The following is a 15,013-nucleotide window of genomic DNA, read 5'->3' on the forward strand; positions in this document are numbered from 1 at the left end:
TAAAATCCCTACAGTGTGGAAACTGACCCTCCAAAGAGACACCCACCCAGACCCATTCCCCTGACTCATGCACCTATCACTCTGGGCAATTTAGCGTGGCCAATTCACCCTAACCTGCACATCTTTGAACTGTGGGAGGAAACCCACACAGCCATAGGGAGAACATGCAAACTCTACACAGAGAGTCACTTGAGGCTGGAATCAAACCCAGGTCCCTGGTGCTGTGAGACAACAGTGCTAATCACTGTGCCACCATCCCGCCCCAACGTTCGAAAGAAATTTGGATAAGTTCATGAATAGGAAATGTTTGGAGGGATATGGACCAAATGCAGGGAGGTGGGACTAGTTTAGTTTGGGAAACCTGATTGACATGGACTAGTTGGACCAAGGGGTCTGTTTCTGTGCTGTATGACTCTATGATTCCCCTGCCCCAGTCGCTGTCATCCACCACTTTTTTGCCTATGATTTTGTAGCTAAGTGCCCAATGATGCTCAGCTTGTGTTGCCACTGTAGAGATCGCCAATGATTATAGGGGAGGAAGGGAATAGAGAACGTTTGATTGGTAATGTTTTGCCAGAAGAGGTTCTGAATGTTGAAAAACAGCTTCTGACTCCAGAGGAAAAGGTAGATCAACATTCATCAGCTTTGAGAAGAACATTTTATTGCTAAGCATATTGTTTATATAACAGAAATACAACAAAAGCAAAGAAGATGAGAGATGTATGAAGAAACATCACATTAACTCAAAAAACCCAATCAAAATTTTCACATTGATGTGGAACAAAAATAATATAAAATATGATATAAAGCCCACATACAGATTTTCCAAGTCCAGGTTTTCACGGTAAAAAAGAGTGAAGTAAATACCAAGAAGCAAATCCACAGCACAATCGTTAACAATAGACATTGAGGTATAAATATTTTTGTGTTTCTTTTATATATTTATTAAGTTGACCAACAAGTGCTTGGATACCCTACAGAACTCACCCGCACTTTGTGTGAAAGTAGAGTCGCACTCGACAAACAATGTATAGCAAAAGAAACCCCAGGTGGATCGAGAATGCTAACCATGTATTTAATGATGACCACTGTTTCTAAAGAGAAAATATTCATGCGACTTAGAAATACTAGCGAAGGTGGGGAGGGGGCGGGGAGAGAGACAGAGAGGGAGACAGAGCAGAAATTCTATACCTAGATGATAACAATTGTGTCAGCTTCTTTACAAAATAAAAAAAAAACATTACACCTTTGCACCAGGGTTCTCATCTAAACCACATTCACCCTCAGGTCTCCACGGGAAAGTTATTGCAAAAAAAAACTTTGCAAAAGTTTGGAGCTATACAAATACCCAAAAAGTTTAAACTGAAAATGTATGTACAACAGTTCTAACTACAAAGTACACAGCTATATAATAATGTAATAAAATTATGTAAACAAATTGTGTTTTTATTCCTTGACACAGTTGTGATGATTTGAATGATTTGAAAATGCATACCTTTCAGGTTTGTATTTTTTTAAATATATATTTATATATAATTAGGATGAATGCTTGAGTGACCTTAAACAGCATTTCCCCTTGAAATCCAGTAAAAGTGATGACAGAGAGAAGGAGAGAGAGAGAGAGACAGACAGACAGATAAAGCACACATTAACCAAACTAAATCAATAAAATTAAAACTCATCATGTTACGTTTGGCCAGCGAACATACTTCTTTCTCATCAAAACTGAACACCATATTGTATATGATGTGGTTAATTTTATTTTTTCTTTTGAATGTGCATGCACCACAGTCATTTACTGAAACTCAGAACCACAGCTATGGTTTTTAATTAGCTGTTTTCTAACTAGCACAGTCTAAGAGTAATATGTTGTACAATTAACAGCTCTTAAACAGCAAGGTGGTCACCTCAGTTGAAGATTGGCACAGACCTGTTTGATCTGTGTATGTCTCCCGCTTTTGTCTCTGTTCTTCATCTGTCTCTTGTTTGTTCAATGTTCATATACCTAAGTACAACTTTTATTGCGGACAGCAAATCATAAGGAGGACACCACAATTTGAGATGTAGAAACGATACAAAGTTGAACGGCCAAAAGTCCCGTTTTCCAAGAGGAGGAGGAGGCAATAGAGGGAGTGGGGCTGGTGGGGGAGGCTTGGGGGGGGAGACAGAATCTGACCGTAGACATACACGCACACACGCGCACACACACACACATACACACAGCCAACAATCCCCACATCTCCCCTCTTTCCCAACCTCCACCTCCACCCCCCCAAACCCCACACATAACTCCATCTCTCCCAAGGTCCACATAATTAGCTGGTCACTATCTACACATAGGTCGCAATTACATGCTCCACACGGCAAAGAGCAAGAAAAGGTGTTTTTTTTTCAAAATAAAAAGACAAAATTCAGTACACAGCTTTTACAACCAGATCAAAAGAAGAATCTCGAGAAAATGTGAAATGTCACAAAGTCTTAACAGTCGCATCCAGGATTAAAAACCGAGGAGGCCGTGGATGTATTCTCTAGCTGGAGGTTCATTCACCAGAATACAACACTCTGCTCTCTGTGACAGCTCCGTGTGTGTGCATGTGTGTGTCTGTGTGTGTTTATTGTCTTAAAGCAGGTACAGCATCACTCTGCAAGTTCATTGTCTTTTTGTTTGACACAGTGCATATCCAAGTTGTATTTGGAGTTTGTACTTTCATTTCCCCAAAAGAGTTTATCTTTTCATTTATTGTGTGTTTAAAATCTAAGTTGAGTGGCAGATTTGCACTGTCAGAATTCACATATATATATATATATTTCTGTATAATATATATTTTTGATTGTGTCTCCTTTTTTGTGTCATATTGTTGTTCAATTCTCCTTCCCCTCTTTTGTTAGTTTGTTTTCTTTTGTCCGCTCTACACATAATACTCTTTATCCTTGTTTTTGTGCTTCTTACTGCTGCCTTTAGCGCTCTGCTGTTTCTCCTTGACAACAGAGCCGTTGGTCTGTGCGGAGTTGCTGATATAATTGCGAGTCTCGTCCACCCGGTAGGAGCCTTCATCTCTGTTGCGGTACTTGTACATGGCATAGAGGAGGATCAGGATGCAGAGAGCTGCTGCCGCCACAATCCCCACCACCATCCCGGTCGTGCTGCTGGATTCCCGCACCACCTCTGAGGCCCCAGGGCCCCGGCGCACTCCCGGCTCCGTGGGGTTGGCTGTGGGTACATTACGGAACATGGGTGAGGTGACTAGGGGACTCTTCAGCTTTGTACTGTCTACCTCGTACGCGGTGGGCAGGGGAACCAACACCAAGCCGGGGTAGGGCTTCTGCTCACGCGTGTTCAACTTGCCCGCGGGCACTTTGGGCAACTTTCCGGGTGGCGCGGAGACTGCGGAACTGAGCAGCTCAGGGGGAGAGGCCGTGGTAGCAGTCCTACCGGATTCAGACGCTTTGCTAGGTCTAAAGTCCTTGTACTCCCACTTGGGTGCGTGCGCTTTGTAGCCACCTTCAAAGGCCGATGTGGACAAGGTCTTATCTGTTACCAAGGACAAGGTGGTGTGAAAATCTTCATCATCAGTAGGGGGTAGATTAGAGTCAAGTGCCTCCCCTGAGCCATAACCAGATATCACCAAGCCAGCATCACAATCACCGTGGTCCTGCTCCGACAGGCAAGGTAACCCCACCTCAGGGATCATGGACAGGGAATCTTTGGTGTTCTCAATAATGGTGAGAAGGGGACGGAAGGTAGGGAGGAGGGAGATGAAGGGTGCACGAGTGGCGAGAGGAGGGATTGCTAAGGCCTCTTCTGTCACTACAGGGAAAACTAATTCACCTCCTAGGATTGAAGGAGAAAGAAGCAAGTTAGAGACGAGAGACATGCTCGATCTTCCACACATACGCACGTTTCTCTCCGGCCAAAGTAAAACCAAACCAAAGTCACACCACACAGAGATGCAATAGCTGAAAGGAAAGCACAGCCCTTAAACTTCCTCAGAGCACAGCAAATCAAAAGTAAAAAAACTTGACACTAAACATTACAGTTTAAACATCAAGATTCAACACACACTTAACATAAGCAGTTATAGAGGAAAATGAATCAGAGTTTTTTTTATTATAAATGAAATTAACACACACACACACTAAAAAAAAGCAATCCGGCCTACAGTACATCCAAGAAAGAAGAGAGGATATATATATATATATATATATATATATACATATATATATATGGTTTTATATATATACATTTACAGAAAAAATATATACCATGTAATTCTTCATCAACTTACATCAACAAATTGCCCGCATGATTTTGGCATGAAGAAAGAATTTATAAAAAAGAAAGTTGTGTAAGATGCTTTTGGACAAGATTTCTATATTGTTGTTGTGTTTGTACTTAGCAAAAAAAGTTGCTCGTTGACAAAATGATCACAAGGGGAGGCAACATCACATATACATCCACACCACACAACATGAAAAGTAACTCTGTACTAATAGATTATTCTTTACTGCTGTCGTCCGTTTTTAAAATATTTTAGGTATTACAAAAAAAAGACTGTACATTGTTTAATCTCGAACATCTCTTTTTGCTTGTTAAATATCTACAAATCTAACACTTTCCTTTATTTTTCAAAATCTTTTACGCTGATATATATTTTCCTTTTTAAATTAAATCCTCTTTTGTTTTTAAATGTCTTTTCCTATTCTGACTTTGAAAGACTGGACGACTGATACTGTACATTTTTGTCAACGCTGCTAAAAGTTTTGGGGGGAGGTGGGGAGGTGGTGGAGGAGATGAAGGAGTGAGTGGGTGGGTGAGGAGGGGGTGGTGTGAAGGGAAGGGAAATGGTCTGTTTTAAAATGCTTTTTTTTTCAGATTCCACCCTATGAGTGCACTATGTGGGGGATGAAAATGACAGGAATGAACGTGTATAAAAGTTGCCATGTCCAGGTAAAGGTGGGACGTAGCGTTCTGCCAGCGTTAGAGCTTTTAGCTGTAAGGAAGGGATGGGGGATATACAAACAAATGAGCATATACATGCCCATCTATGGAAAAAAAACATAACTCTAACACTGACATTTCACAAACCCTAAACTGCAACTTCTTCATCATGCAGTCCATAGAGAGAGCAAGAGAGAGAGAGAAAGATAAATATTCTTTTTTAAAAAAAAACTTTTAACAGCTTTTCCCGAAAAAAATAAATAATCATTAAAATCGTTCCAACTGCTCCCTCTACGTGAAACCACTTCAAACCGTGTGCACTGTAACTCTTCAACTTTGTTTTCCCACAATCTCCATGTGCTCCTTTAGCTGAAAATATTTCACTGGGTGCCAATGAATCCTGAGCATATCTTTCTCCTTTCTCGCCATTCTGGCAGGAATCAGCGACTAGGTGGAATTGGGGAATGTGGACAAAAGGCCCAAGTAAAATACACATGAAAAAGAATGTAAAAACAGCCATCCCATATGGAAGCAAACTTGAAGTTTGACTGGGAGAAAGGGAACAAAGTCCACTGTGACTGGCCAGGAAAGGAGGTCTTATGATGTTGGTATCGCCTGGTAGATGTCTTGGATTCGAAAGGGTAAAACCAGAATTCCAGGGTAATTATGGCGCAGTGTTAGCACCCCTACCTCTGAGCTTGGAGGTCCCAGTTTGAGTCCACTTGCTCCAGAGTTGTGTTGTATCATTCCTGAACTGGTTGCATCATAGGAAGTTACTATGCAGTTACGGCAAGTAATGAGGAAAAGTAACTGAATCCAAGAGCAGGGAGCTTATGCTTCAGGACATTGATAGGACCACGTCTGGAGTACTGTGTATAGTATTGATCACCAGACTTACAGTAGTACTTTAAAGCATTGGAAGAAGTTCAGAGAAGGGTGGCATGGTGGCTCAGTGGTTCAGTGGTTAGCACTGCTGCCTCACAGCACCAGGGCCCCAGGTTCAATTCCTGCCTTGGGCAACTGTCTGTGTTGAGTTTGCACATTCTCCCCGTGTCTGCATGGGCTCCCTTTGGGTGCTCCAGTTTCCTCCCACAGTCCAAAGATGTGCAGGTCAGGTGAATTGGTGATGCTAAATTGCCTGTAGCGCTAGGTGAATTAGTCAGAGGGAAATGGGTCTGGGTGGGTTACTCTTCGGAGGGTCGGTTTGGACTGGTTGGGCTGAAGGGCCTGTTTCCGCACTATAGGGAATCTAAGGTTTACGAGACTAATTCCTGGAATGAGCAGATTGCCTTATTAGGAAACATGAGAAAGAGATGGCCTTTTTCAATCCTTAGGGGACTTTTCTGATTGGATGCTGAAAGGATGTTTCCTGTTGTGGGAGAATCTAGAACTAGGAGTCACAGTTTAAAAGAGAAGGGGGTGCACATTTATAACAGAGATGGGGAACCATTTTTTCTCTCAGAGGGTTGTGAGTATTTGGAATTCCCTTCCTCAAAAAGGCAGTGGATACAGAAGCTTTAGATATTTTTAAGGCAGAGGGAGATTATTGGGAATAGACTGAGGGGTGAACTTCTTGACGTTTATAAAATCATGAGGGGCGTGGATAGGGTGAATAGTCAAGGTCTTTTCCTCAGGGTAGGAGTCCAAAACCACAGGGCATAGGTTTAAGGTGAGAGGGGAAAGATTTTAATGGGACCTAAGGGGCAACTTTTTCAGGCACAGGGTAGTGCGTGTATAGAACAAGCTGTCAGAAGAAGTGGCGATGGTGGGTACAGCTACAACATTTAAAAGGCATCTGGATGGGTATATGAATATGGGAAAGTGAGGACTGCGGATATTGGAGATCAGAGTCGAGAGAGAGGTGCTGGAAAAGCACAGCAAGTCAGGCAGTATCCGAGGAGCAGGAGAATCAACGGTTCAGGATGATGAAGGGCTTATGCCTGAAACATTGATTCTCCTGCTCCTCGGATGGTGCCTGAACTGCTGTGCTTTTCCAGCACCACACTCTTGACTCTGGGTATATGAATAGAAAGGGCCAAATGCTGACAGATGGGACTAGATTAATTTAGGACAGCATGGATCAGAGGGCCTGTGCTACTGTAAGACTCTACCATGGGCGGCACGGTGGCACAGTGGTTAGCACTGCTGCCTCACAGCGCCAGAAACCTGGGTTCAATTCCCGCCTGGGGCAACTGTCTGTGTGGAGTTTGCACATTCTCCCCGTGTCTGCGTGGGTTTCCTCCGGGTGCTCCGGTTTCCTCCCACAATCCAAAAATGTGCAGGTTAGGTGAATTGGCCATGCTAAATTGTCCTTAGTGTTAGGTGAAAGGGTAAATGTAGGGGAATGGGTCTGGGTGGGTTGCTCTTCGGAGGGTCGATGCAGACGTGTTGGGCCAAAGGGCCTGTTTCCACACTGTAAGTAATCTAATCATATTGAATGGTGGAGTAGGGCTCAAAGGGCCGAGTGGACTACTTCTGTTCTTTGTGCGAGAAGAACATTTCTACCTTGAGGTTCCATCTGCTCCATAGGTGTTTAAGAACCCCTCTGAACAGGTTCGTGAGAAATATAGTCATCCGCACATTGTGGGGATGACATATAAAACCAGAATTCTGGATGCATTCAGACAGTAAAAAACATTTGGTCTTGTTTATACTGGAGTCAATGGACCAACACGGTACACGTGGATGCATATCAAGGTGGTTTGACAGCGTTTGGCCGAAGTGGGGAGGTCAGGCACAGGCTGGAGTTGGGGAAGGGGTGGGTGCACGATGGGGTGGAAGTGTGGGAGGCATCCAATCTGCCCTGATCCACCGCCTCATCCAAGCTGTGAAAGAGATTTGCTTCAACAGGCCGATCGCCACGGTAACCATCCGGCAAAGGGAGAAACGGGCATTTTCTGGATAAATACGTATTTTAAAAAAAAATCCCCCAGCCACCCCTCCCACCCCACCGTATGGAATCTGCTGTCACGCATTGAAGTGGTTTGACCCTCACAGAAAAAAAGAAGAAAATTATCAGCACAAATATTTTGTTTTTTTTTCTCAATAAAATGTTAATCAGAATCCAAAAAAAAACTTCACAATTTTAAAAAAGAAACAAAGGCACCCAAACATTAAAAAAAGTTGACAAAAACAATGACTTGTTTCCCCCAGAAACTGGGAGGAAAGTCTAAATCAAAGCAAAATATTTTAACCCCTTCACCTCCTCAACACATTCTTCATAGAAAACCAGCCAAGTACACAGCTACAGAGAGTAAATGGGAACTCAAATATTTCCTGGTGAATTGAGGCGACTTTATCTCTCATTTACTGCAATTTCTCCTTAAATTTTACTTTGTTTTTAAATGAGAGAGAGAGAGAGAAAAAAAAACTTTTGAAAATTTTCTGTGTGTAAAAGTGAGTGCGGTCTGGTTGTACGTCAATACAGAGGTTGAAGAATTGGCTGAAAGTGGGGTCATCTTTATTGCAAGTGTTAATAATGCATGCTTAAAGTAAGTTGCATTTAGGGCAAGTTTGAGAACAGAACAGCAAGCTAGAGCAAAGGTTAGCAGGAGAGAGAAAGGTCAAAGGTTAGGAGAGCACAGTGTTTTTATATTAAACAGCATCATTTGGCAAGTCATTCTGGGGGAGGGGGGGAGGGGGGAGGCAAGAAAGGGGGTTGGCAGGGGAATTGCAATAATTCCACAAAACAGCACTAAGTTTTGCAAACACAGGAAAACATCTTCAGAAGATATCACAAATACATTGGTTTCTTTTTTCTCCAATTGCTTAATTTCTGAACGTCTGGTCAAATTGACCATTTTCACAGCTGCAAATGCTTTTCACAAAAGGAATCTGTCCTATCTCCAGATGCTGATTAGTACCAGTGATAAACATGGCTTGTCCCAGACATTAGCGCACACTGTGAAGCCAAATGGATTAAGCTATGGGTTTTTTTTTCGCAAACTCCCTACTTGCTCTGAGGATGGAAACTCACTCCCCCCTCTGCGCACCCCAATTCCACAGCACGACGCAAATTAAATTTCAAAACTTAGCCACCTTCTGCGCCTCACATTTATTTCCCAAGGGGAGCTTCTGATCTGACACTCAAGCCATCAGCAATGCCACCTCGGTAACACCAACCCAATTCACTGCTGTCTCAGCTCATCCACTGTGGAAGCCTTCACTCATGCTTTCATGCCTTACTTGAGAAGGGTGGCAGTTTAGACAAGGTTCACTAGATTGGTTCTGGAGATGAGGGGCTTTTCTTATGAAGAGAGATTGAGTAGTTTACTGTCTTGAGTTTAGAAAAATGAGAGGATGTCTAAATGAGAATGACAAAGCAGACACAAGGCAGATGCTTCTGCATGTGGGACAATTTAGAATAAGAGGTCATAAGTCATAGATAAGGAAGCAGGTTTGAAACAGAGATGAGGAGGAATTAGGTCTTTCGGAGGGTTCATGGAATTCAATACCCCAGAGTCTGATGAATGACAGGGCAATGAATATATTTAAGGAGGAAGTGGATGTGGTTTTCATCAGCAATGGGTTAAAGGGTTCTGACAGCATACACCTTTTGTAAAACCTGTACCTTTGGCCAAACATTTGGTGATTTTACCAACTTCCCTGGAATGATATTGCCTTGTTATGTGGACCTCTGAGGTGGCAGGAGTCTGAAAACCAGGAGTGGACAATGGGCACTCCGATTGGAGTGCACAGAACATCTGAAGGGGCTATGTTGCTTAGAGGGACTGTTGCTGATAACTCCCTACATGGCTCAGTATCATAATGGAATGACCCTGGGAAGCAGCTTCAGAGGTTTCATTATCTTAAAGCGGAGACATCAATATAACTTGTTTGCCGCTGTTGCTTTTGTTCGTTATTCCCAAGCAGAGAATTTCTGGAAGGATAGCAGGAGAGATGGCCATTCAGCCTCTTTAGCTCTCTGTCCTAGCATTCAATCAAATCTGACTGATCTGTATCTTAACTCCATTTACCGGCCTTGACTCCATTTCCTTTAATGCATTTGTCAACTAAAAACCAACTGCTGCAGTTGCCTGAATTGGCAGTGAGCATTCCAACACCAATTAAATGGAATAGCTGAGTGGGTAATGACAGCTCCAATTCCATGCCCCTGTATCTGTGGCTATCTGCCAACCATTAATCAGCCTGGCGACGTTCAACTGAAGAATCTGCCAGCAACTCTCCATCGGACAAGGTTCGTTCCTGGCTGGCAAGAAGTATCAATTTGGCTATTGGTCACTATTGGTGGCACAGTGGCTCATTGGTTAGCACTGTTGCCTCACAGTGCCAGAGACCTGGGTTCGAATCCAACCTTAGGCAACTGTCTGTGTGGAGTTTGCACATTCTCCCAGTGTCTGTGTGGGTTTCCTCCAGTGCTCCAGTTTCCTCCCCCAATCCAAAGATGTGCAGATTAAGTGAATTGCCCGTGCTAAATTGCCCATAGTATTCAGAGATGTGTAGGTTAGGTGCATTAGTAATGTAATTGTGCATCTTCTGTGGAGGGTCGGTGTGGACTTGTTGGGCTGAAGGGCCTGTTTCCACATTGTAGGGATTCTATGAACCTGTGGCCATTATTTCAGTGGTGAGTGTTGCAGACATTAGACCTCAGACCGATGCAGGTTTATATCTTCAGTGTGCTTTAAAGTGTCTGTTCCACGCTCCTTGTTGTAGTCTCTGGCAATCTCTCTATTTCATTAGACTTCTCTCTCAAGTTGCAGACCTGGTCAGTCTGTTATACTACTGGGGGAGAGTGGTGCTGTCCAAGGTGCTGCCCGTCAGCGAAGGTGGAGGAAGAGGCCATGTGGCTGATAGCCAAACATCATAAAACTGCATCAAACGTCTTTTCATTTTCAAATTGGTGTAACAAGGTAGTCTGTCATAAACTTGGAAGCATTTTATTAAAGAATAACTTTATTCATACATGAGATCTGAGCATCTGGGCCAGCATTTACTGATAGTTTGGGGCTAGTGGATGGGTTCAATGATGGTAACACCATTGAAATCCAAGAAGTGATGGCTAGATTGTCCCCTGTTGGAGATGGACATTGCCTGGAACTCTTATGCCATGTGTGTAACTTGCCACTTTCCAGCCCAACCCTGAATATTGTCCACATCTTGCTGCATTTAACCACCAACAGTATCTGAGGAATCGTGAATGGTGCTGAACGTTGTGCAATCATCAGTGAACATTTCCATCTTTGACCTTATGATGGAGTGAAGAACATTGATGAAGCAGCTGAAGATGGTTGGGCCTAGGACACTACCCTAAGGAACTCCTGCAGAGATGTCCTGGAGCTGACATAACTGACCTCCAACAGTCACAACCATCTTCAGCTATGACTCCAACCAGCAAAGAACTTGCCCCCTGAGAACCATTGATTCTAATTTTGTTAGGGATGCTTGATGCCACACTCAGTCAAATGCAGCCTTGATGTCAAGGGCTGTAATTTGCACCTCACCTCAGGAAATCAGCTCTCTTGTTCATGTTTGAACCAAGGCTGTAATGAGACCAGGGGCTGAGTGAGACTGGTTGAACCCAAACTGGTTAACCCTTCCATCACTTTACTAATGATGGAGAGTAGACTGATGGGGCAGTAATTGGCTGGTTGAATTTGTCCTGCTTTTTAAGAACAGCTGGGCAATTTTCCACATTGTCAGGCAGATGTCCAGATTACAGAGGAGGAAGTGCTGGATGTCTTGAAATGGTTAAAGGTGGATAAATCCCCAGGACCTGATCAGGTGTACCCAAGAACTCTGTGGGAAGCTAGAGAAGTGATTGCTGGGCCTCTTGCTGAGATACTTGTATCATCGATAGTCACAGGTGAAGTGCCGGAAGACTGGAGGTTGGCAAACGTGGTGCCACAGTTTAAGAAGGGTGGTAAAGACAAGCCAGGAAACTATAGATCAGTGAGCCTGACATCGGTGGTGGGCAAGTTGTTGGAGGGAATCCTGAGGGACAGGATGTACATGTATTTGGAAAGGCAAGGTCTGATTTGGGATAGTCAACATGGCTTTGTGCGTGGGAAATCATGTCTCACAAACTTGATTGAGTTTTGTGAAGAAGTAACAAAGAAGATTGATGAGGGCAGAGCAGTAGATGTTATCTATATGGACTTCAGTAAGGCATTCGACAAGGTTCCCCATGGCAGACTGATTAGCAAGGTTAGATCTCATGGAATGCAGGGAGAACTAGCCACTTGGATATAGGATTGGCTTAAAGGTGGAAGACTGAGGGTGGTGGTGGAGGGTTGTTTTTCACACTGGAGGCCTGTGACCAGTGGAGTGCCACAAGGATCGGTGCTGGGCCCTCTACTTTTTGTCATTTATACAAATGATTTGGATGCGAGCATAAGAGGTACAGTTAGTAAGTTTGCAGATGACACCAAAATTGGAGGTGTAGTGGACAGCAAAGAGGGTTACCTCAGATTACAACAGATGGGCCAATGGGCCGAGAAGTGGCAGATGGAGTTTAATTCAGATAAATGCGAGATGCTGCATTTGGGAAAGCAAATCTTAGCAGGACTTATACACTTAATGGTAAGGTCCTAGGGAGTGTTGCTGAACAAAGAGACCTTGGAGTGCAGGTTCATAGCTCCTTAAAAGTGGAGTCACAGATAGATAGGATAGTGAAGAAGGCATTTGGTATGCTTTCCTTTATTGGTCAGAGTATTGAGTACAGGAATTGGGAGGTCATGTTGTGGCTGTACAGGACATTGATTAGGCCACTGTTGGAATATTGCGTGCAATTCTGGTCTCCTTCCTAGCGGAAAGATGTTGTGAAACTTGAAAGGGTTCAGAAAAGATTTACAAGGATGTGGCCAGGGTTGGAGGATCTGAGCTACAGGGAGAGGCTGAACACGCTGGGGCTGTTTTCCCTGGGGCGTCGGAGGCTGAGGGGTGACCTTATAGAGGTTTACAAAATTATGAGGGGCATGGATAGGATAAATAGACAAAGTCTTTTCCATAGGTTCGGGGAGTCCAGAACTAGAGGGCATAGGTTTAGGGTGAGAGGGGAAAGATATAAAAGAGACCTAGGGGGCAGCTTTTTCATGCAGAGGGTGGTACGTGCATGGAATGAGCTGCCAGAGAAAGTGGTGGAGGCTAGTACAATTGCAACATTTAAGAGGCATTTAGACGTGTATATGAATAGGAAGGGTTTGGAGGGATATGGGCCGGATGCTGGCAGGTGGGATTAGGTTGGGTTGGGATATCTGGTCGGCATAGATGGGTTGGACCAAAGGGTCTGTTTCCATGCTGTACATCTCTATGACTCTATGACTCTATGTTGTAGGGGCTTGGCTATGGGAGCGGCATGTTATTAGAGCACAAGTCTTCAGTGCTATTGCCAGAATGTTGTCAGGACCCATAGCCTTTGCGGTATCCAGTGTCTCCAACTGTTTATTGAAATCATGTGGAGTCAATCAAATTGACCCAAGACTGGCATGTGTGATCTGGGGACCACTGGAGGAGGCCGAGATGGATTATCCACTTGGCATTTCTTGCTGAAGAATATTGCAAATGCTTGAGCCTTTGCACTGAGGTGTTGGGCTGTCCCATTATTGAGGATGGGGACATTTGTGGAGATCCCATCTCTTCTTGGTTACAGGACTATCCAGCACCATTCATGACTAGATAAGAACCTAAGACCTAGGAGCAGGTGTAGGCAAATCGGCCCCTTGAGCCTATTCTAGCATTTAACACAATCATGGCTGATCTCATCTTGGCTTCAACTCCACATTCCCACTTATTCTCCATAACCTTTCAACCTGTTACTGATTAAATATTTGTCTATATCCTCCTTAAATGCAGTCAGTGTCCCAGCATTCATGCACCAGGGGTAGTGAATCCCACAGATTCATGATCCTTTGAGAGAAATAATTCCTCTTTATCTCAGTGTTAAATCTGCTACCCTTTATCCTAAAGATATGATCTCTCGGTCTAGATTGCCCCAGGTAAGAGACTATTTTCTCTGTGTCTACTTTGTTCATCCCTTTTAGTACCTTGTTTACCTCAATTAAATCAACTCTCATCCTTCTAAACTTGAGACAGTGTAGGTCCAAACTGCTCAATCCCTCCTCATATTTCAAGCCCTTCATCTCTAAGGATCAATCAAGTCAACCTTCTGTGTAATAGGGGACTATGGAGCTTCGATCTGATCCATTCACTGTGGGATCACTTAGCCTGGTCTACTGCATACAGCTCCTGTTGTTCAGTATGCAGGTTTTCCTATGTCGTAGGTTCACAAGGTTGACACGTCATTTGTAAGAACTTGTCATTGAGTCAGGGTTGATCCCCTTCTTGGATAGTAATGGTTGAGTGGGGAATATGCCAGGCCATACGGTCACAGATTGCAATTGAATATAATTCTGCTGCAGTTGGAGCTCACGTGGATGCCTAGGTTTGGGTTGCTAGATCTGTTTAAAGTCTGTCCCATTTAGCACAGTGACAGTGCCACACAACGCGATGGGTCATCTGATATTGTGATGGGCAAATACATCTGCTGGGTGGCCAACTGTGGGGTAGGTGGATGGGGGGGAAATGTGTGTGTTTGTGTCCCTATCTGTGTGTGTCTCTGTGCGTGTGTCTCAATGTGAGTACATTTGTGTGTGTCTGTGCGTATGTGTGTGTTTGTGTTTGTGTCTCTGTGTGCGCGCATGTGTGTGTTTGTGTTTGTGTGTGTGTGGTCTTGCAGGGGACTGTGGTTGGAGGCTGGAGATCATTGTATGAGATTTCCAGGACCATGTCCAACTAGAATTTGCAATAACAAGTCTTCAGCCTTCCCTGCTCACCATGGTGAGATATCTCAATGTGGAATTGATTGTTTGCAAATAAAATGAGGAAACAGGCTGGAGCTCAATGAGAAGACAGTGAGGGATGACTTCGGCAGAGGTCTATGAGATTATGAAGAGGTTGATGTAAAAACAGTTACTCCCCATGAATATAAGATAATCACGAATAAACCCAATGGAGAGTTCAGGAGAAATGTCTTTAACTACAGGGGAGTGACAATGTAACAGGGAGCATAGTTCTGGTCAAGAGGAACTTCAACCAACATACTGATGGGACCAAGTG

The 15,013-nt window shown here is 43.7% G+C and overlaps 1 protein-coding gene across 28 annotated transcripts in view; it reads right to left on the minus strand.

Moving 5' to 3' along the window:
- Window positions 1–639: 639 nt before the first annotated feature.
- LOC122553369 (neurexin-3) overlaps window positions 640–15,013 on the minus strand; it is a 2,038,938-nt gene continuing 2,024,564 nt past the window's right edge. For 11 of the 28 annotated variants that reach the window (XM_087989613.1, XM_087989614.1, XM_087989610.1 and 8 more), the window contains one exon: window positions 640–3,832. In XM_087989613.1, coding sequence (XP_087845739.1) covers window positions 2,910–3,832 — 923 coding nt within the window. In that variant the 3' untranslated portion in view covers window positions 640–2,909. Of the gene's footprint in view, window positions 3,833–4,286; window positions 4,992–15,013 lie in introns of all 28 variants that reach the window. The other 17 variants (XM_087989624.1, XM_087989625.1, XM_087989622.1 and 14 more) reach the window with 3 other exon arrangements.

Source organism: Chiloscyllium plagiosum, unplaced genomic scaffold (assembly GCF_037043375.1).
Source record: "Chiloscyllium plagiosum isolate Xiang-an unplaced genomic scaffold, Cpla_swu_hap1 HiC_scaffold_8, whole genome shotgun sequence".
Taxonomy (NCBI): Eukaryota; Metazoa; Chordata; class Chondrichthyes; order Orectolobiformes; family Hemiscylliidae; genus Chiloscyllium; species Chiloscyllium plagiosum.